This window comes from Sebastes umbrosus, chromosome 22 (genome assembly GCF_015220745.1).
Source record: "Sebastes umbrosus isolate fSebUmb1 chromosome 22, fSebUmb1.pri, whole genome shotgun sequence".
Classification (NCBI taxonomy): domain Eukaryota; kingdom Metazoa; phylum Chordata; class Actinopteri; order Perciformes; family Sebastidae; genus Sebastes; species Sebastes umbrosus.
In genome coordinates, this window is record NC_051290.1 from 16,565,787 (window position 1) to 16,589,823 (window position 24,037).

At 37.4% G+C, this 24,037-nt stretch overlaps 2 protein-coding genes across 4 annotated transcripts; one reads left to right on the forward strand and one right to left on the reverse strand.

Annotated features, from left to right (window-relative positions):
* Positions 1–4,731, reverse strand: LOC119482176 (flocculation protein FLO11-like). The gene is made up of 3 exons (XM_037759599.1): positions 4,072–4,731; positions 321–2,266; positions 1–147 (listed from the first exon to the last, which is right to left on the reverse strand). The coding sequence occupies exons 1-3, from the start codon at positions 4,103–4,105 to the stop codon at positions 1–3; spliced, it is 2,127 nt and encodes a 708-aa protein (XP_037615527.1). The 5' UTR covers positions 4,106–4,731.
* Positions 4,732–9,020: 4,289 nt separating this feature from the next.
* LOC119482185 (E3 ubiquitin-protein ligase ZFP91-like) lies at positions 9,021–17,747 on the forward strand. 3 transcript variants are annotated; one of them, XM_037759609.1, is made up of 11 exons: positions 9,021–9,803; positions 10,844–10,872; positions 10,976–11,107; positions 11,228–11,264; positions 11,376–11,462; positions 11,587–11,745; positions 13,070–13,120; positions 13,202–13,280; positions 13,411–13,525; positions 13,692–13,791; positions 15,886–17,747. In XM_037759609.1, exons 1-11 carry the CDS (start codon positions 9,532–9,534, stop codon positions 16,754–16,756), a joined length of 1,932 nt encoding a protein of 643 aa, XP_037615537.1. In that variant the 5' UTR covers positions 9,021–9,531; the 3' UTR covers positions 16,757–17,747. The 3 variants fall into 3 exon arrangements, with proteins under 3 accessions (XP_037615537.1, XP_037615540.1, XP_037615538.1); XM_037759612.1 differs by having other exon boundaries at positions 13,492–13,525; XM_037759610.1 differs by having other exon boundaries at positions 11,599–11,745.
* The last annotated feature ends 6,290 nt before the right edge of the window (positions 17,748–24,037 follow it).

Below are 24,037 nucleotides of genomic sequence, written 5' to 3' on the forward strand. Positions count from 1 at the left end.
TCAGTAGTTTGTCTTGTAGCTGTGGATTGTTCTGTTGTTAATGATGCTGACGTTGATGTTTGTGAAGCCACTGGATTGGTTGTTATAGATGGCACAGCTCCTGCTGAAGTTGCTGATTGTGTGGTTACAACTGTAGTTTGTGTTGGACTTTGTGGTGATAAAACAACGGATGCTGTACTTTGTGTTGGTGTTGTTGATGATTCTGTTGTGAGTGGAATAGATTGTGTTGGTGTTGTTGTGGACACTGTTTCCATAGATCCTCTGGTTTGTGTTATTAATATTGTTGCCACAGAGGGTGTAGCTGGTGTTTCTGTATTCACTGATAAACTTTGCGTTGATGTACTTTGAATTGCAGTTGATTCACGTGTTTGTCTTGTAGTTGTGTGTTGTTCTGTTGTCAACGATGCCGATGTTTGTGAATCCAATGGTTTGGTTCTGTTAGATAGCGGAGCTCCTGCTGAAGTTGCCGATTGTGTGGTTACAACTGTGGTTTGTGCTGGACTTTGTGGTGATGAAACAACGGATGCTGTACTTTGTGTTGGTGTTGTTGATGAATCTATTGTGAGAGGAATAGATTTTGTTGTTTTTGTGGAAACTGTTTCCACAGATCCTCTGGTTTGTGTTATAAATGTCGTCGCCACAGAGGGTGTAGATGGTGTTCCTGTAGTCACTGATCCACTTTGCGTTGATGTACTTTTACTTGCAGTTGATTCAGTAGTTTGTCTTGTAGCTGTTGGTATTTCTGCTGTTAATGATGCTGATGTTGATGTTTGTGAAGTCATTGATTTGGTTGTTACAGATAGCACATTTTCTGCTGAATTTGCTGATTGTGTAGATCCATGACTTTTGGTTGATTTTGGTGTTGATTGATTCACAATTGGTGAACTTTTTTTCGGTGATTCTTTTGTTACAGGAGATGTAATTTTTGGTGGAGTTGCTGATTGTGGTGAATTGGTTGTAGATTTGTCATCATGGGTTGATCTTGTGGATGTTGTTGCCTGTGTTTCATGAGTTTTTGACTCTTTTGTAAATTCCATGCTTTGTGTTGGTGTTGTGTTGTCAATTTTTGGGACATCTGTTTTTTTTTGTTGATCTGTTGGTTTATCATTTGGGTTTTCTGTTGCTGTTTTTTTGTTAAATTCTTTTTCTATGGGTGGTGTTTCTTTAGGTGACTGTGTTAAGTCACCTTTTTTTGCATCAGGGGCCTTAGGTGGTGTTGAGGTTTTAGAGGATTCTTTCTCTTTAGCTGCCATTTTTTTTTCTGTTTCAGTTGATGGTGCTTCAGATACCATTGTTATCGAGGGAGTTCCTTGTTTTGGAGCTGACATTACATTCATTATAGATAAATTATTTTCATTTGTTGCAGCGGTTGATCCGGGAACTGCAAATTTTGAATTCCGAGTTTCAATGGGTTCTGTGGCTTGTTTCTTCGTTGTTTGAGGGGATTCTGAATTCCGCCCTTGTAGTATTGTTTTGAGGTTGTTGGTTGGCTGTTTTTTGGCTGTACTTTTGGCTTCCTTCGTAGTTGTGGATGCAGAAGTTACTTCTGTTGCAGATGGGCTCAAAGTTAAATGCGTGGCTTGGAAGTTAATCAAATCTGATGATTTTAGTGATGTCACCGTCTGCGATATTTTCTCAGATTTGTCTGACGCTAAATTTGGCTTCACTGTCTTTGTTTTGTCTTGGAATTTGCGTGTAGATGTTAACTTAGGATCAGTTTGTGATAACTGTGGAATGCTAGTTGGCATGTTGCGATCTGTGACATCTGACATCTTAGGTGTGGCTGCCATAGCATTCGCAAATATGTTTGTGGGTGTGTTAACAATGTGTGTATTTTCCAGGGTTGTAGATGTGGGGGTTTTACGCACTGATGCTGAAGGGGTATCGCTGGATACCCCTGTATCCTTCCCATTTGAATTAGGTGAAGGTGAGCCAAACTCTGGCATTTTCAGAGCTTTGCTGGAATGAGCTGTAGTCGAGGCTGAAAGAGTTTGTGTGGAGTCAGTATGAATCTGTGTTGCAGTTCCTGCTGAGGAAGCGTCAGACCCATCTCCATCCATAGGAGAATTGCTAAGGTTTACCACTGATGGTTGGCTTGTAGTTATATCAGATGACGGACCGGCTTGGGCAAGCAAATCTGTCTTGTTGAATTCCTGAGGTCTTGAAAGTGTACTGACCTTGTTTACTGTAGTAGTCAAAGCATTTGTTGAGTTAATTAGGGGAACCTCAGTAGAGGCTGTGGCCCAGAAGTGAGCTGGGCAGAGAACTGTGTGAGAGGAAAAAGCAGAAGGTTTCATATCAATTAATTATATCTTTATTTCATAAACAATAGCAGCAACTAACTAACTAACTTTTGCTGAGAAATCAGTATATAGGCCTATCTCCTTAGTGTTTGTTTTGACTTTTGAACTTATTTGGTACATTTAAATTCAGTTCACTAAGTCTGGACCCATGATAGAGAGACTACTAACGCTAGTCAGACAATCCTCCTTTGTGTAATGCAGGATGGACATAGCACCATCGGCGGTACTGAGGGTGCTGCAGCACCCCCTGTTTTTTTCTCTAGGCCTGTTGTTTAACTGCAATGGAAAAAATATATATATATATTATTAGAATATTTTTCATACTGTCTCATATGAACCTCCGAGGGGTGAGTGCACATCGGTAGATTGTCGCTCGTCTCCTGTATGAAATGACTGTATCCTCACTGTCCTTCATTGTTATAAACTATAGTAACCTGGTGATTGGTCATCCATACACTGCCTCATTCCCTATTCCTCTCCTCAGTTCTCATGCATTAGCTCTGTGTAGTTGCTGTGGCTGCTTTGACATACAATAGGCCTGTGTTGTTGTTCAAGTTTGCTTTTCTAAAATCAGGGTTTTCCCTGCAATTACAGCGTGTTTTTTGCGCTGCGTAAAAACAATGTGGAGAGCATCCGGACAAGCCGACACACGGGACAGCACAGGGGAGGTGAGGGGGATGAGAACGAGGGTGCTGTAATTTATCAGTAATATAAGATAATATCGCCAATGAGAGTGAGTCATCTACCAGTCATTCTGGTAAAATACCAGGAATGAACTAATGCACAATGTTATACACTGATAAAACCATGTTCCGTTTCCTGAACCTGCTCTTTTGATTTATAGAGCATGATTTTACAGGGCAAATACTGCCATAAGAATTAAATGATCAGACGAAGGCTGTGATCTGTGTAAATTATACAATAATTATTCAACTATAGAACGTTTTGTCTATAAGCTTTTTGGGGGTTATTTATAGTAATACTTAAAGTCCAAAATGGTGTGAAATTGCATAGTTTGAGTCAAAAACCTTCAACTTTTCCTCGGGGGAGGACCCCCAAACCCTCCCACTCCCCGTACCCCAACTGCTGCACAGCACCTAAGCTCTTTAGGGGAAAACTTGAAAATTAATGTAAAATGGTGTAAATAACTATATAACTATAACAAGGTCACTGTGACCTCACATCTGTCCCATTTTCGTGATATCTCAGGAACGGCCTCAATGAATTTCTTCAAATTTGGCACAAACGTCCATTTGGATTCAAGGATGGCCTGATTTGATTTGGGCTGTCGAAGGTCAAGGTGACCTCACAAAACACGTTTTTGGCCATAACTCAACACTTCATATCCTAATTATGACAATTTCACACAAATATCTAACAGGATAAAATGATGAAGTGATTATATTCTGGACAGACATGGATGTAAACTGCAACTTGACTGGTTGGCGGAGACATACAACCACAAGGCGGTAATTCTAGTTTGAGAAATGAAAAATGTTCACAATAGCTGCAGTACATTTTCTTACACAAAAAGTGAGGAGAATTCAAATTTCAGTTGCATGGCTATTTATGTTGGGAGATGGATTTAAAGCTTGACAGATGAATGTCACAATATAATCCATGAGAGATTTTCTTTTTGGGTGCCTTTCTTTTCCTTGAATATTGTTTTGACTTCATGGAATCTGGTTAACATGTCTGACGTCCGTTTTGCTATAAATATACAGTTAGTCATGTCATGGAACAATTGATGCATTGTAACCTGACTCACCTGCCAGTAGGCTTAGAAAGAATCTGCAGTTCATGGTGGCAAGTGATGGTTATCCATCAGCAGCAAGCATCTGATAACAAAGCAAGGACAAAAAGCAACACATTCAAGGCATTAGTCTCCTATTATTTTTAGCCAAACATCTTCTACGTACAACTGCATGCTCTACATTTCTTGTATGCGTACAGCCATACCTTTTAGTCTTTGTGTACCCTACTTACGTAATAGGAAAAATGCATGAAATGATGTGTTGTAGATTGCATTCCTCCACTCACTGGTACATATGCATCCCTTTTTTTTTTTAACGTGAATTCTCAATCAATCCCTACTGGGTACTATTATCCTGTTTTTTTGTTTTTTTAAAAACATTATTCCTGCTTCTATCTCCAGATAGTTATTCTACTTGAAGAAACCAGGGTTAATTTCTCTCTTAAACAAAAAAATACTATCTACAGTAGACTTTAAAGTTTATTTTTCAAACGGGGAAGAGGTTCATTTATAGCAAGCAGAAGCATAAGGTTTGTATTTAAAAACAAATGAATATGGTATGCATGGCAAAAATGACTGGCTATTCTTTATATGACTATATATGACTATGACTAATGACTAAACACATGACTGTACAAAACTACACACCCCAACATCATGCATCAAAATTATTTTTTAGTTCTGGTAGCTTAATAGGCATGAATATTAATAATTTCTCACCTCACTTGATCTGCTGACATTTTTGTGCTACAATAACCATGATATTATATTTTATGTCAGGAGGGAAGTAATACATATAATACAAGGTGCTTCCTATTTCAATACACCCCAATCACCTTAAACTGTTGTGTTAAATGTATGTGTTTCTCAGAATCAATCTACTATATTGTTTTGATTTTGTCTGCTTTTAACTCCAACTACAATGACGAAAATGATATGGAGATTTACTGTATATAGTCATATTACGTAATAGTAATAATAAAGGCCTGCCACATGCTACTAGAAGACTTCACATGGTTCAGAATGCTGCAACTATATAATTCAAACTAAAACTAGAAAATTTGACCATAAAACACCAGTTTTAGCTTCCTTTCAAAGAGTCAAAGGACCGAGGATGTCGTATATTAAGCCGATTGTAAAGCCTCTTATGACAAATTTGTGATTTGTGATATTGGGCTATATAAATAAAAATTAACTTGACTACTGTAAATAATTCTACAATTTATAATTTATTTCTGAAAACCAGATGTCATCCGTCTTTTACGTTGTTTGATGTGAAACAAAGTTTTATGAGCCCTAATTTAGTTGAATCAACAACCAGGTTGAAATGCACCAGTGGGAAATGACCAAACAGGTCATTGGTACTGGAACATTGATACTGTGTAAATGTGCATGAAAAACAGGTGAATAGAAACACATTTAATGTCATTCTTATTTGAAAACAGCCAGACAGGGTTGTACCTATGTACATCAACACACAGTGTCATAGGGTGAAATATGTGTCTGGGACCATTGTCACAGCCCCCACCTGTCCGCTCTTTCTTTTTCTTTTGTTCTCTCTCACTCCCACACAACAGTAGAGGTCTTCCACTTCTAGAGCAACACCTCCACATAGAGATTCAAATAGAGAATAAAACCTTTCAAACCCAGGTCTAACTTGTACAACTTGTACACTGCATCCTGAACCGACTCGACCAAGCATACAAAAGAGTTCAAAAGAATCCAAAGAATCTAATGTTTGGGGTGGTAAAAATCTAAAAATCACACTCACCTTTCAACACCATTGCCATGTTGCGTGACTCTTCAGTGTACCGATAAGCGGAAACAAAACTAAAAACATGAGCAATCTAAATTAGTCTCACAAAACCAGTTCTACCTGCTTTGAACACACCTGTCAGTCCGCCTCATGACAGTCACAGACAACGGGAAGGAATTTGCATATTGTAAAGCAATGGCTGCAGCTGACCATAAATTAAGTATAGAAGAAGATTTAATTTCTTGTAATAGCCCTCATTAGTCTGATAACTGTTGGATGAGCATGACTTTTGTTTTCATTGGTAAAAATGACAAAACAACAAGAAGGTATTGTTCTGAGGAATCTGTATTCAAAGTAGTTCAGTATGCTTGGACACATGTTCTGATTGTAGCTGATAGTCATGAGAAGAAGAGATGCGACTTGTTCAGCAACAATCCATTCAGTTTATTTTGAGACATGGTAGCCATGACAGTGAGCATAAAAAATCCCCTTGAATTGAAGTAACCCTGACACACTAATCAGATTTCATTATGTTGATTCAGAGGCTGATAGCTGAAGACATTTCATGCGGGAGTTGTATTGTGTTGAGTCGATAAGTATAGGAATAACAAAAATAAAGAACATTCTGTTTTAACTTTATTTACCAAGGGGAGTCTGCTCCGTTGGCCACTGAGCAGCACTATACTGGAGCAGATTGGGGTTAATATAATACAATGGAAAATAAAGGCTAGTATAAATCACACATAAATAGGATTAAAAGAACAATAAGTAAGAGCAGTAAGAGATATGAATAAATAGCCACAAATTTAATTTAGTAGAAGGCAGTGGCAAACAGAAGTTTTAAGCCAAGTTTTTAAAAAACTGAATACTTTTTCTTTTCTTTTTTTTACCTTGGGAACAGTGAGCTACGACTGAGTATTATGGACACATTGAGGGGGGAAAAAAATCTGAGATTTCGAGAATAAAGTCATAATATTAAAAGAAAAAAGTCTCAATTTAATGAGAATAAAGTCATACTATTTCAAGAAAAAAAAAAGTCATAATATTATGAGAATAAAGTCATAACTATACGAGAAAAATTGTAATTTCCTCCTCAAAAGAGGCAATATCCCCCAGGTCCGTTTGGTACTTTCTTCGGAATAAACTCAGTTTTTTGCAAAATCTTTTCAAGGTCTTGATACTTCTGATAATGTGGTGCTGATGTGCCAAAAGATAATGTTATTTGTGAAACCTATACTCAAGTATAACTTCACAAGATACTCCACGTTCCTCATTTTCACACTGCTCTATTTCCCCTCTAAAATAACCCGTAAAATTACTACTTTATAATATTATGAATTTATTCTCATAATATTAAGACATTTTTTCTCGTAAACCAATGACTTTATTCTTGTAATATTATGACTTTATTCTCGAAAACTCAGATTTATTTTTTTCCCTCAATGTGGCCCTAATACTCTTAGTCTTAGTGAGCAAACCTATCTGGACCGTTCATATCATAGCAACAGATCATAAATGTAATTTGTCCTTAAACCATTTAGCTCTTAATAATCCAATAAATCAATTCTTCATCACACAGGAAGCCAGTGCAGTTGAGATGAAACATCATACGACTGGCACAGACCTTCAAAGAACTTCAAATCTCAGCATCTCAGTCTGTACCACACCTAACCAAACGACATTGTCATCACTCATGTGTAGACAGTACTTTATCAGTTCATCCATGCAGGAGACATGTCACCAGCAACTGTTGTGACACAGCCACACCTGGAATTTCAGTGACCACATGCTACATTGCACAATGTGGGAAAGTTAGTCTTTTTGTTTATATATCATTTATGTGTGCCATATACCACTATATAGACTGCACATGTGTACATATTACATTTATTTATTGATGGACTGTACATACTATGTTCACCCATTCACTCCGTATCTTTTATATCTCTATTTATTGTTTTTAATTGTATTTCTATAACTGTACCTCTCCTGTGTTTCATTCTGTTTGCTGCTTTGACACCCAAATTTCACTCCAGGGATTAATAAAGGTTCATCTTATCTTATCTTGTCTTATCGTTATATAATAAGAGAAAAAATATATTAATATAATATATAATAATATATAATATAATAAAATATACATATTTAATTATCTAAGATTGGTTATTTGTGCAATGTCAGAGGCAATAAGACTATATGATTTTTTTTTTTTAAACGTTAGTAGTCCTAATGGTAGTATCTAATAAAGATAATAATGCACACAGTGCACTTTCATAGACTAAACTTCTGGAGTTACCCTGCACTATACTCATTTTTAACAGTCTCTTCTGCACTATATTCACTTTTTTTAATAGTCGTGTATCACAGCTGTTACCCTGCACTATATTCACTTTTAACAGTTTTTCTTCATCTCCTTGTATTTTTATATTTGGTATATTTTTTTGTACTTTGCACTACTAACTTTTTTACTGCCTTTTTACTAACATGTTTTTCCACTATGGAACTGTGATGCTGGAAACTTGAATTTCCCTCGGGATCAATAAAGTTACTATCTATCTATCTATCTATCTATCTATCTATCTATCAAATTTTACTCCGGGGATTAATAAAGGTTCATCTTATCTTATCTTGTCTTATCTTTATATAATAAAAGAAAAAATATTTTTGTAGGATTTAATTATCTTAGATTGGTTATTTGTGCAATGTCAGAGGCCATAAGGCTATACGATTTTTTCAATTTTCTTTTTAAACGTTAGTAGTCCTAATGGTAGTATCTAATTACTTTAATATTTGTTTATTTGTTTTGCACAATTTAAAACTATACAACATAACAAAAAAATAAATGAATAATATACAGTGCAGGAAGAGGCAAAAAACCCACTGGGCTTATCTGAAGCCTCCACCTAGAGACAAGATTAATATAAAGAAATAATATGACTACATAATAGCGATAACAAACAATTAACAATTAGGACAAGATATATATAATAACAACAAAAACAATACAGTAAATATACAAAAAAAGACAAGTGTGTGTGTGTGTGTGTGTGTGTGTGTGTGTGTGCGTGTGCGTGTGTGTTGACTTCTGGGCAATCACTACCAAACAACATTGTGAGTGGGAAAAAATAAAAAACATAAAAACAGATACGTTGACAACAAAATCATATAATAAAAGAGGCCAAGTCTTTAGAAAATGTCTTAAAAGCACTAATTCATAATATTTAATTATTCATAGGACCAAAGTAACTGAGATGTATTCATATTTTAACGGATTTAGCACAATTGCATGAATTTAACTGCATAAGTGTTTTAAATCATGACTACATTTCCCATAATCCCCCTTTTTCAATTAGCATGGAAGCCCTGTGAGTCCAAACATAATGCTCTCGCATATCCGCGCTGATGCTGCTGCTGCTCTTAAAGGAGACGCATCCCAAAACAGGCCTGTTCTCGGTTACAGAAATACGAGGTTTGCTATAGCTTTAAGAAGTAAATAATCATGCATGTTTGTAAGATTATATTCATCGTACAACGTAGCTTAATTTTAATTAATAAGATAGTTAATTAAATGCATGCATAGTGACTTATTTACTCTTGACTGAGCTACTTGGTCCCAACGCAGGGCCTGCAACGTTAACGTGGTCTTACATGTTTATATGTGCATAAATAACTAATGACAAAGGTCTGTAAAGGGTCATAATAGATAGATAAAGGGCAGCATGGAATCGGAGGAAAACGAGATTGCAGGTTCTCCTCCTACGACTGAGATAACAGAGGCCGCCAAACCATCCCCGGACTCCACTGAAGCGTCCAGCCGGAGAAAAGGAAGCAGAAAGCGGTTGCAGACAGCCGCGGACTCCGATCGTGTTCTGCGAGCCAGAGGAAGAGCTGCAGCTGGAGCCTGCATTCAGGAGACCAAGAATGCCACTTGTATGCAAAAACCTACCAGTGTGCACCGTGGACGTGGGAGACCATGCTCCAAAAACACACAGTAAGTCAACTACTTTGCTGTGCACACTAGTGTTGCAACAAGCTGACTAACTACATCACTCACTCACAGGCTTTAGGAGTAGTAGTGAGGCTGCACTGCAAGGATGCTTGGGGCTGTGATTGTAGGAAGTGTGTGCTATGGGGTTTCTTAAAGACATACCGTAGGTTTACCACATATTGAAACCAAAACAAATGAGTTGCATGCTTGTGATGTCTTGTCTGTACTTTTGTTCTCCTTCTTGTTCATTTTCAAAGACCAGTAGAGTTAAAGCTGCAGTAACTTTGAGCAAATATGATAAAAGTTTTATAAAACTGTCCTTATATCCTGACAGTAGTGCTTGAGACAGATCATCTTTTGGAAAAAAAAATCATGTTCCTCTGCCTCCTACTAGTGCTTAAAAAAAAATTGTCCCTCTGGCATGAACTTGGATAGATGGATAGATAGATAGTAACTTTATTGATCTCGAGGGAAATTCAAGTTTCCAGCATCACAGTTCCATAGTGCAAAAATATGTTAGTAAAAAGGCAGTAAAAAAGTTAGTAGTGCAAAGTACAAAAAAATATACCAGATATAAAAATACAAGGAGATGAGGAAAACTGTTAAAACTGAATATAGTGCAGGGTAACAGCTGTGATACAGGGCTATTAAAAAAGTGAATATAGTGCAGAAGAGACTGTTAAAAATGAGTATAGTGTTGAATATGAATAATGTTGTGGGATTATTTCTTATTTCACGGGCTATTTTGGGATTTATATGTTATACATTACATACATATATATAAAAAAAAAGCAAACTTTTTAATTTTACAGCTAAACAGTACACTGAAAGAGGAGGACACAGAGAAACATGACTTTTTCACAGATTATCTGTCTCATGCTCTACTGTCAGGATGTAGTGACAGTTTTATAAAAAATCCCTTTTTATCATATTTGCTTAAAGTTACTGTCTGCAGCTTTAAAGCACACTGTATATTTTCCACGATATACTACAGATTTATTTTGATTTGCACCTGGCTGTCATGTACTGTCTCTCTCACACAGACCTGCGATAAAGAAATCCACTGCCAAAGGTAAAAAGATACATACTTAAGTCCTTTTCATCTACAAGCAGGAATTTTGCTCTTGTAATTTATTACATCTGTCACTAACACCTGGGCACTCTGACTTCCTCAGCATCCAAACACACTCTTGGACCAAAGCTGTCCAAATCTAGAGAAGGCAAAGGCAGACCTCCAACCCGAGCCTCTCGCACCACACCAGCAACAGCATGCAAACCTGAAGCAGAGACAGAGAATTCATCATGTAGTAAGACAGTCCAGACAAGTCCACTTGCATTCTTTTCACTACATACTGTGTATGCCATGACGACTAGACTACAAACAACGGCAGTCATCTGAAACTGAAATAACATTTCTGTTTTTTCAGGAGAGGAAACAGGTTCTTTGAAAGGAAGCATTGACAAGTGAGTGGTTTACAACTTATTGAATGAGCAGCAGAGAAAATGTTGGATTTCATGTTTGATTTGCTGATGTAAATTTAATTGTGGCCAGTGTGGTGTTGATGTCTATATTAGCGTTGCAGATCCAGATGCAGCTCTCAACGAGGACCCTGCGTTCAGAGATGACCCGAATGACCTCATCTATAAACCCGAGACAAAGACGTATGCTGACTCACTGCCTTTCCGTAATGAGTATCAGTCATGATTGCTACTTTATATGACGACTTCTAACATGGTGAATGTCAAAGTGTTAGTTTCAATAGTGAATTGAGCTTTATTTCCTTAGGGAAAAATCAAGGCGGCGAACAACGTTAAAACAAAAGGATGTCAAGAAAGAGGAGTCAGAAAAGGAGGAGGAGGAAGACGACATTAAAAAGGAAGAATCAACCGAGATTGTTGTGCAGAGTGAAGATGGAGTGGGCAATAACACAGAGCCACCCAGGAAGTAAGCAAAATATGGGTTGATGATTAGTTAAAGGTTTTGCTTATAACGGTATAGTCATACCAAACTTATCCAGGGCCAACATTAAAGCCCAGAGCTAGGGCTGTCAATCAAATATTTAATCGCATGATTGTCCATGATTCATCGCAAATTAATCACACTTTTTATCTGTTCAAAATGTACCTTAAAGGGAGATTTGTCAAGTATTTAATACTCTTATCAACATGGGAGTTGGCAAATTTGCTTGCTTTATGCAAATGTATGTATATATTTATTATTGGGAATCAATTAACAACACAAAACAATGATAACTACAAGTGCACTCGGAGAGCGCAGACCTCCGCCAAGAAAACCCTCACAGGTACTTCATTTAGCATAAAAAAAATGCTCAAATCATAACATGGCAAACTGCAGCCCAACAGGCAACAACAGCTGTCAGTGTGTCAGTGTGCTGACTTGACTATGACTTGCCCCAAACTGCATGTGATTATCATAAAGTGGGCATGTCTGTAAAGGGGAGACTCGTGGGTACCCATAGAACCCATTTTCATTCACATATCTTGAGGTCAGAGATCAAGGGACCACTTTGAAAATAGCCATGTCAGTTTGTCCTCGCCAAAATGTAGCGTAACTTTGGAGCGTTATTCAGCCTCCTTCGCAACAAGCTAGTATGAGATGATACCAATGGATTCCGTAGGTTTTCTAGTTGCATATGTTACCAGTGTCTTCACTCTAGCTTTAAAACTGAGCCCTCTAAGGCCTCCGAAAGATCGATTGCATTAATGCGTTAAGGAAATTAATGGCGTTAGAATATTTTGCCTTAACGCATTATTGTGGAAACTTTGACAGCCCTACCCAGAACACACCTTTTTTTGTGAACACATCAAGTCATGAGGAACAGGAAGTTGGACAGTATTCAAGCTGTCATACAAAAAAATGCAGGCGGTACAACTAATGCACAAGATAACAATGCATGTTACCGGAGCAGTCAAAACAACTTTTTGTAGTTGTTGCCAAACAGGAAGCTCAACAAATATTACAGTTACACGCTGTACTTATTGATTGTCGAAAATATGCTGAGCTGCTCACGCCAGTCTGACTAATCTGATCTTGCACAACATAAAATATGTTTGCTATTGTGAATGTCATTTTTGTTGATACAAGTATTGTTTTGTAATTGAATCATAGCAACCTAAATGCAATTTAAAATCAAATCGTGCAGTAGCTGATGAAGATTTCTGACTTTAAATAGACAATTGGAAGTTTGGGAAGAAGGGTTAAAGCATTTAGCGACATTTAACATTTTTGCAATCTGTTTTCGTTTTAGGAGAGGTAGGCAACAAAAAGATAACAAAGTCCCTCGGCTGCCAAAACAAAGGTAATAGTCTTAGTTGCATTATTCACTGTAGATAACTAGCACCATTTGGATTCATATTCATATCCATTTTTGTGTTCATAGGAAAAAGCCCCCAGTGCAGTACGTCCGCTGTGAAATCGAGGGCTGTGGTACTGTCTTGGCCCACCCACGCTACCTACAGGTTTGCCAAACTGTCAACTGTAACCATGACAGCCCCAAACTGTCTTTTAATTTGGCTTTGTACAATAGCAACAATGTTAGTTTGGTTGGATGTGTTTACTGTAATATTTTCTCTACCCTCATAATTTCAGCACCATATCAAATACCAGCACTTGCTTAAAAAGAAGTACGTGTGTGATCACCCCTCGTGTGGGCGCTTGTTTCGTCTGCAGAAGCAGCTGTTGCGCCACGCCAAACACCATACAGGTGATGTTTATTTACACGCTGTTACCACTGGCAACGTACCTTATGTTTATTAAATTATGAAAATCATTTCTGAGCTGCTCGACATGCCATGGCGGTAAATCAAAACACTTGACTTTGTCTATCCTATCATATAGTTTATTTATTCTGCTTGTCATCTGTCTTTCAGATCAGAGGGACTACATCTGTGAGTTTTGTGCGCGTGCCTTCAAGAGCTCCCATAACCTGGCTGTGCACAGGATGATTCACACAGGAGAGAAGCCAATACAGTGAGTAGCAATGACACTTTGCAGCCTCATGTCACAATGTTGAATGTGTGGACAAGGAAGAAGTTTAAGTCTGGCTTGTGTCCATTATTACAAGGAAGAAAGCACATTTCTTTCAGTTCCGTCTCATTTATGTTGAAAAGATCCATTCAAAATAACCCCATAATTAGGGATGGGACGACACAGCTATCTCTCGATTCAATACTATCATGATATTTGGATGCTGATTCGATATGTATTACGATTTTACACAATTTATTGCATTTTCTGTTAACTTTTTTTAACACTAGACCATGGGAAAAAGATGAATCATACACTTCTGGAGACTTTTACTTCGGAAAACAGCTAAATTGATACAGTAAAAATGTCCTAAAGTAAAATATATCCGTCATTGTCAGGAATTATTTATAAAAAAATTACAGCAATCCAAAAAACAAAGAATAAAGACATTTCCCTCACAAATTAGTGGTATTTTCTTTTTAATTTATAAGGGACATGTGGTGAATGTAGTCAATCAATCTTATTTCAATATATGTATTTTTTATAAACAGCTCCCTTTGTTAACACCTTATTTTGAAAATCTGACGTAGTCGCACATGTATACTTCTGATAACTTCGCCAAGTCCGTCGATAGCTCTCCCCTTCTTTAAATTGTGAGGATGCAGGTCGTATCGATGCGGACCCTCCAACGTTTTCTACCTTCTAGTTTCGGCTAGCTGCTGCCGGCTGCGGTTTGTTTTGTTTGACGCATACGGAACGGATATGACGTCGTGTTACTCATACTACAACAATAAAAGCGGTAACTTCCTTCTACCTTTGTATTTGCTTCAAATGAAGCAAATATATCGATTCTGGCATTAAAGAATCGATTTCAAAATCGTAAAAAAAAAAAAAAAGGGCGATATATGGGTGAATGCATTTTTTTTTTCCACCCCTACCTATAATACATATTATCTTTAATATCTTCCTTTAATGTTAACTACAAGCATTTTTAGTGCCCTCTTGCTTTCATGAAGAAATTCAGTTTTTATTTTTTTTTATTTTATTTGTTTGATTGTTTGTAAAAGACTAAATAAAAAAACACTGACGGTTTCAGAAAATAAAAGATAAACACCTCAAACTTTGAACTCATTGTTAGGTATTGAAGCGCTTCCTGTTCCAGCCCTATTTATCCCAGCTGAGTGGAGCTCCGTTACTTGAATCGTGTTCACTTCACAGAATTAACAATATAATACATACAGTTTATACTGTATAATAGTGTATCTGGGTATGAATTAAGCAATTAATTTTTTTTATAACAATAACATGAAACCAATATATTAATATCATTGGGATAGTAGTTTTTTTCTGCATCAGTCAGTCATTTCATTATGTGATGCAATATTGTTGATTTCTGTACTTAAGTCACTCAAACTAATAAAAAATAAAATCACAGAAATTACAGCATTAATAATATGAGTAAACTATATTAATTTCATTGTTTGTTAACAGTAAAATAACTATTAACTAAATTTTATTTAACTAACAATTTACCATTTATAAATGATGGTTATAATAAAGTGTTACCATTTTAATATTGTTACAATATAGTTTACTTCTACTGCATTTATCTGACAGCTATAGTCACAAGTTACTTTGCAGGTAAAAATCTATTATGACTATATAAAATAGATCGATATACAGTAAATTAAAGCACTCAAACAGCTAGCATCAGCTCCATGTCGGCAATACAGCATTATTGATAATTACAATATTGAAATGCTTCATATTAATGTATTAGTAATAATAATGAAGCAGTAGTATACAGTATAATGATATAACTCTCACTGAGGCTATTTGCCTGCATAGTGAGTACTTTTAAACTTAAATGTACATTTTCATGGTGACACTTTGGTGCTTTTACTTAAATAGAATGTTCAATGTAAGACTTTTAATTGTATTTCACACAGTGGTGTTATTTTGTTTACATCTAAATACTTCTTCCACCACTGCTTCTGAGTAAATTGTACTGAAATTGGAGGTTAAGTGTCACAGATGAGACTCGCGCTTCAACTCAGTTCCAACTATAACCTGTTCTTTGTCTCCACCTTGTGGCAGGTGTGAGATCTGCGGCTTCACCTGCCGTCAGAAGGCCTCCTTAAACTGGCACATGAAGAAGCACGATGCCGAAGCCTCCTACCAGTTCTCTTGCTCCATTTGTGGCAAAAGGTTTGAGAAAAAGGACTCCGTTGTTGCCCACAAGGCCAAGAGCCACCCCGAGGTGCTCATAGCTGAGGCCCTAGCAGCTAATGGGGGCACGGTAATAAAAACTCCCATCCCGATCCCAGAGACTGTCCCGGCTCCCATCGCGACCCTAGAGACATATCCTGACCCGGCGCTCATCCAGCCCGACCAACCCTCTGCTAGCAAGGAGACCAAGGAAGTGGTGAACAGCTCGCTCACTCCGCTGCAGCAGGTAGTGCTCCCGCTCGCTCCACAGACTCAGATAGATGTATCTCAGGGCCAGTTTCTCCAACTGCCCACGCATCACGTGGTGCAGGTGGCGCACCAGCAGCAAGCCTCCACCTTGCTGCACCTCACCGCCGCTCCTCCGACTCACTTCTCCAGCATCGGCCACCCGCAGCTCATCCAGCTCTCCGCCCTCCCCGCCAGCACCGTCGCATCCATGACCATCGCGGACCCCCAGAGCGCCCTCCTCACCCTGAGCTCCGTCACCGCGCTGGCCTCCGCGGCGTCCCAGCAGGCTGTGCAGTGGGGCAGGGCAACTCAGGAGGACACGGAGCTGCCTGGGGAGGGCGAGCTGTGGGACAGGGTGGTGGTTGGTGGCGTCCATCAGGACGTAGGGGAAATGATGTGGCAGGGTAACGAGGAGAGGAGGAAGGAAGAGGAGGGAATTGTATGGGAGAGGGAAGGAGGGAGGCCGATTCTATTACAGTGTGCCGAGGTTCACGGAGATAGTTTAATCTAGATAGAAGGCCACACAGTGATCTGAACGGGAACTTTATGCACAGTAAAGTTTGGATTTTAAGAAAGAAACAAAAGACTGAAGGACCTGTCAAAAGTTGATAAGCTGACATTCTAAATATTTGAAATAATGGACTTTATCTCCACGGAGTGTAACACAGTAGTCATATTAAATACATAGCTACAGAGAGCTACTTATATCAGGGAGTATAATTCATAATATTATAGATTACGTACACTTCTTTTACTGAATATTTTGTAACTTTTTGGTTTTGTCACCCTTGTGTTTGTATATATGTGTGTATGTTAAGATTTTAGAGGGATTAAAAAGACTGCAAGATGATTGTACATATTGTACAAAAGAGTCACAGATGACATTTATATCCCTCATGTCCATATGTGAATGGATGAAATAGTTGGGTCAACTCTAGTAGTTATTAAAAATTACAGAACAAATTAACTACAACCAAATGAGGTTCTCGACGTAAAATAATCTTTGTTTTAAGATTACAACAAAAGGCGTATTAAAAAGGGAATTCGATTTTTAGTCTGGACCTTTTAGAGACAAATCTATTATGATAAAGACATAAAATCTATAATCGGTAGTTTTTGAACTCCTTTGAGAAAAGTGAGATCTTTTCTTTCACAGCAGACATTCTGACTATGCATCATGTTGAAATGTTTGTGAAAGAAGGCCTATTGCCTCATTTTCTCAATTGCCTTCCTTGTATTCACTCCCCTTTCCAAATTGTACTGCACCATCTGATTTAATTCTTTACAGATTCTTGCTTTAATATTTTTTCACAGTTAAGACTATGCAGGCAGCAGTATTATGGTGGAAATGTTTTGTCATTTTCTTTTGAAGCAATCTCTAATAATAGAATATACCTCTGTACACTGCCACTACTACTGAGCACTTGTTATCTTATGATCTTAATTTATCAAAAAAAACATGTTCAGAATAACTATAATAAACCAATGTGTGTTCTGAAGTATTTGTTTATTATTCTTGACATCCTTTAAACTGGGTGATACGATTCTAGTTGATTTATGTATCAGGGACATAACACACTGATTAACATCAATATGATGTACAACATTTTAAAGAAACAAAAAAACAGACAACACAGCATCAAAGCACATACGTACTTAGGATTTAACATATTTGAGAAATAGCTAATAAAAACTTATAGAGAAGGCACATACAAGTGCATATGACAGCCATAACTATGCTAACAAAAGACTAGAAACTATAATCTTTAATAATGTTCAAAATTACCTCAAACATATCTGATATTTTTGTAATTGTAAGTTTTCTGCCCACATATACACTGATAAATACACCTAATGAAAAATCGTTATGATATACCTATTAATTCAAACTGTTTACTAAACCAAGAAATTGAGAACAGAGAATTCCCATTCCATTTCTTTAATCCAACTTTATTCACAACAATGGTCAGGGCAGTGTCTTTTCAAAACATCCACAAAAAAAAGAAAGAAAATAATCAGACAAAAATCTGAATCATAAATACTTCATTTGATACCCGGGTGGAAATTGGAGAGAGAGCGTTTTTTATTGGCTGTGCTCCGGCTGGTGGGCGGTACTTGGTATTTCCTCGACTGTTAGCGGTCATGCCACAAACTTTCTCATTTTGCAGCTGAACAGTACACTACAAGATGTTTCTGAAAACATTTGAGACGAGAAATAGGCATTACAGTAACAGAATATTGATTCATATTTGATCAGCGCTGCCTAGTTTGACCGTTTGATCGGAGTTTGCGAGTGATTGACAGCTGCTCATAGACGGCAAGGCTCCAGCTCAGCTCTGATTTGTTGTTTTCCTCTGGTCTGTGAAATCTTGCAGATGCCATTAGGAGCACAGGAGTACAGAGGAACATGATTTTTTTTTCAGATTACCCGTCTCATGCAATACTGTATAACTTTTACTAATCATATTTTTCTCCATTTCTACCCACTGTAGCTTTAAGTCAGTATTGTATATAGCAGCTGAAATAAGTCCAGGACTTTAAAAAAAATTTAAATTGATAATAGCTTTATGAATTTTTACAGGATATTTTATTTTGTGGAACTGGTATTTTGCTAATAATAATATATTATATATATTTTTGTATGCATTGTATTAATCAGATGACACATTTTCTAAACTTTTTTTTTTTTTTAAATCAGAGACTGTTATCAGTTATGAATCCTGTTATAAGGAAAAGGGATAAAAAAAAATTAAAATAAACTATTTTATTGGTCAGAAAATATTGTTTTTTTTTATGCTTTCTTTTTTGAACTCATGTTCATTAACAGAGGTACAGACAGTTGAACAAAAAAAAAGACAAAAAATAATTACACATACATTTCATAATACCAGTATTTTTGTTTATGTGCTATACATCATATAATAATTTATAAATCTTACTGGCTTTTTTTGTTTTTAATATAGGGTATGATGGTGCTATACTGTTTAAATCCATTCATAAAATACAGGAAAGTTGGCTTGGTTCCTGACCAATTTTTTATTGGTGGTTTTTGCACTTACAGTGACTTTGAAAACCCAATAGCTTGATGATAACTTTATTGAACTCTTGTTCATTAACAGAGGTACAGATACATAGACAGTTGAACAAAAAAAAGACAAAAATAATTACACATACATTTCATAATGCCAGGATTTGTGTTTATGTGATATACATCATATAATAATTTATTATTATTTATTTTATTATTATATATTTATTATTTATTTAGGTCTTACAGGCTTTTTTGTTTTTAATATGATGGTGCTATACTGTTTAAATCCATTCATAAAAAGCAGGAAAGTTGGCTTGCTTCCTGACCATTTTTTATTGGTGGTTTTTGCACTTACAGTGACTGTGAAAACCCAATAAAGAGTATCATTAGTGTTAGGATGGGTGGGCCACATGGTGACGGAGAGAGAGAGAGAGAGAGAGAGAGAGAGAGAGAAAGGCCCTCCTGTCCTGTCCTGTGCGTCCCCCTAAAAACGCCCCCTTGTGTGCTTTGCGGAACCAATTAAATCCCCTCTGGTTGCGTGCATGCCAACATGAACACCGACATCAACACGCTCCACTGACCGACCTCCGCTCCGTCTCCACGCTGCTAAAGTATCTAAAACAGGATTTCAGCGCTTGAAACACGTTGTTTTTAGGTGGGTTGGTGGGTGGTGGTGTTGCTTATTTCTGTGCTCGGTCTTCATCCAGCTCGCTGCTGCTGCTGCTGCTAATAACCCACCTCTAGAATAAACAGAGCTGGAGAGAGCAAATGGCAGATCAGGAGGAGCAGCAGCAGATAACAGCCGAGCTGCTGGACACACCGGCTGCCGGCCCGTCGCAGACCGGCACAGCGGTGGCTCTCGCCCGGCTACTGCAACACGAATGCACCCGCCTGCTCCAGCTATACGTGAGTTATCACCGTCGTTTATATGCTTATTAGCTCACACTCTGTGACACACTCCTCTTCCCGTTACTTGTGGCTTATTGCTCCAGCATGTTGCACTGAGGGCCAGCTAAGCTACCTGTCGCATTTGAGTTATATGTTTGACTGTATCACCAGTATGCACCAGTATACACAAGTGCATACTGTATCACCAGTATGCACTTGTGTATTCTTGGAAGGGGAATGCAGTGATGCAGTGTAATCAGACTAAAAGACCCCACCTCCACCTCCTCCTCCATTTTCCCTGGGGTGCCTAATGGATATGGATTTTTGTCTGCTGTCATGCATCTGTGCCTCATCTTCCTTTTCAGAACACCTTTTAATTGATCAATATGGCTGTCACTTAGTGTTAAATTTGTAAATTGAGCTAAAATAAAAAAGGCCCAAGTGCAATGCCAGGAAAGCACCTTGTTGTATCTGTCTGCTTTGTACTCAGCATCAAATGTCTTCTTTTCCAGCAAGAGAAGGAGACCTTCTTGGCGGACCACACCCCTGAGGGAGGACGCATCGTGTCCCTCTCCCCGGCCTCCGAGGAGCCCAGCGCGGAGCAGCAGGTGCAGCTGCTGCACTCGGCTCTGCGGCAATGCCTGGGGCTGATCCACTGTGTCATCCTGAAGGAAGAGGAGGAATGGGGCGAGCTGGAGGGCGACTACGAGACCATGAGGAAGAACGTCCGGCTCCGGCTGGAGCACATGCTCCGCAGCACCAAAAGTCTGGTGGAGACCGAGGACACGACCCTGGAAGTCACCCCAGACCACAAGTGTAATGAGGTAACAGTATTTGTTATGGTTAGTTTTCATTTCTATATATCAGGGCTGGCTGACCGAAAGCTTCGAAGCTTCGACCGTTGCCATGGTAATGAACCTCCAAATCAGTATTGGAATGCTTCATTTTGTTTTGTTTTTATATATAAGTATGTTATAATAATGTATAAATCCCCAAATAGCCCATGTAATAAGGAATAATCCCACAAGTCATATTCAACATTAATTATTAGTAGTTATTCTCAGCTAGTCAGCCTGCTGCGTCACAAAGCGAAGCACAAAAAAAATGGTATTCGGGACAGACCTTCTATACTGTATATACACACACACACACACACACACACACACACACAAAACCATAATGTATTGGGCTCGTTCAATCTTGTGAAGGGCTCATTGCATGGGTGGAATATGGTCTCAAAAAAGTACAAAATGCAAGTCTCCCTCAAAAATAATCCAAGGCACACTGTAGTGTTTGAACTTGTATTCACTTCCTCTTAATATGCCCTCCCTCCCCTTCTTTCCCTTTATTTCCCCCCTCCCCTGTTTGCCTTTTTTTCTCCTCTATATTGATGAGCATCTTTCAGCTCATTTTTTTGGTTTTCAGACCTGCAACTTTACTACTGATTCTCTCTCATAGCGTCGCTCTTGGCCGCAGTCGGTAGCTGCTTTCAGTGGGGAAAAAAAGCTCTGCTAAACCCACTGTACATTACCTGCTCAACAGCAAACAGCAAAGTTAGCAAAGTAGCTGGTGAACAAAGTGGAGAATTTAGCAGCTAAAGAGATGTACATTTCCTTCAGGAGTTGGTGGAGAACAAAATGGAGCTAAAAGTAAAGTTAATATTGGACTTCCATTTGTAAACATCAACCACTACAAATTAATAATGTTGCTCAAAAATTAGTTATTGCAGGTACAGATTTATTTGGCTTTGTGAAACTTTGACTTAGGAACCAAATAGGAACACATTCATCTAGAAGTAGTCTCTTAATTTGTTGTTATCCTGCGTATTTATCTTCCGTAGTACAATGAAACTGGACATTTACTCTGAAAGTTTACGCGTGACCGCAACATAAACACTGTTTTACTTCAGCATACCCATCCACTAAAACACCTTCTCTTATTCTTTCGAACTGTATCTGGGTATAACGAAAGGCACTGGATGTTAAACTGGTCTCTTCTGCGTAGGAAACCGACGGCGCCGGGGGAGTTTTCGGGCTCAAAATGTGGACCTATCGAGTGCTGCTGGAGCTAGTCCACTGGGCCAACCATGCTACGCAGACACTCCATGTCTTACACACAGAGAGGGAAGGAGCAGAAGAGATCTGATTTTCATCAGTTTCAATCCAACATCTACGAAATGGATGAACTCAACACTAACAGCCAGCTTTCCCCTTTTACGTATTCCAAATTGAATATTAAGCAGTTGTGAAATATGCTCTGTGAACACTACAGGTTAAGAAATGTACCGCTTAACTAAAATCACAACTAAGCTCCTTTTAACAAACCCCCAGCTTTCCCCAGACGTTGGTATTTCCACAGCAAGTGCTAAAATGACCTCTAGTTTGCCAGAGTTGCTATTTCCTTTGACAAAGATGTGTGCAGACTTAGCTGTATAAAGGTTGGTTTGCTTTGTGAAGTGGCAGTTAGAGAGTTATTTTTTTTTGTATGCTCTGTGTAATTTATTTTATTTTATTTACTTTTGATGTTTCCTAACACTCCAGTATCTACTAACTGCTAGAATGTAGCCAAAAATACATGACTGATAAACTGTGACTGATGTGCAGCTGAATCTGTAGCCGTTTGCTATTTTAATAGGTCACTTAGCTCTTAATGTTCCACCTTTTACTAACATATCTAATCTAGATAATTCCATGTCAAATTTCATGTATAGACTGAATGCTTGTATTGTTTATGGTTTGGCACGATGTCTGATGATGGTGAAGTGTCATGTTTGCTGCTCTGGTCACCAAGTTCTCTCCTGATGTTATACTTGAATATGCTGCTACACCGTTCATACGTTTGAATCATAAGACCAGTGGTTCCCAAATTTTCTGTCATGCCCTTCTTTGAAAGGTGCAAAACAAAGTTTGAGAACTACTGTATTGACTAATAGTTTATGGTAGGATTGTACTGCCTATAGCCAAAAGTATCAAACCCACTTGTTGGTATAGTGGATTACTTCATGCCATGCTTTTCTTTTATCTCTGTGATGATTAACTGGATGTGCATTGAAGATTAAAACCCACTCTTAACACTTTTGTTGTGTTGTTCACCTCAGCTCTACTTTCCTTTTGGTTTTTTTTCACTCCACTGCTGTGTATGTGTGTAATGATAATATCAAAATAATAATAATAGATGTTAAAGCCACCGTTTTTTCTCTTTAATTATTTGGTAACACTTTATTTTAGAAGTCCCTAATTTCCTGATTATTTCCTAGAAGTTCATGTAAAGTATGGAAGACCACAAGAGTCACATAAATAGTAATACAATATTTAATTGATTAATAACTAATTCTACAATAAAAATAGCCATTAATAAATGTGTTTACAAATTGATTTATTAATTTATGAATAAATGGACTAAATAACAAAGTAATACGCTATTTGACATTTTAATAAGAAATAAAAAGAATTATAAAAATAATTTACAAATGAAATATGAATCCATCAATAAATAGTTCAAATTAAAAAAAGAGATTTACAAAAACACCATAAAACAGTCAATAAGTACATCATTTAAAAATACATTAATAAATTCATAAAAAAAAATAATGGAATTTAAAATTCTATTTGAAAATTCAGTTTAAAATGAGAAATAAAAGAGAAAAAATAATAATTGGATTAATATTTCATTTGTAAATTCTTTTAATAATCATTTTTATTGCCCAAATAATGATTTACTTTTTAATTTAGTCAATTTATTTATAGATTAATAAATCAATTTGTAGACAAATGTATTAATGGTTATTTTTATTTTACAATTAGTGATTAATCAATTAAATGCTTTATTACCATTTACGTGACTGTTGTGGTCCTCCATATGAAAGAGCTATAT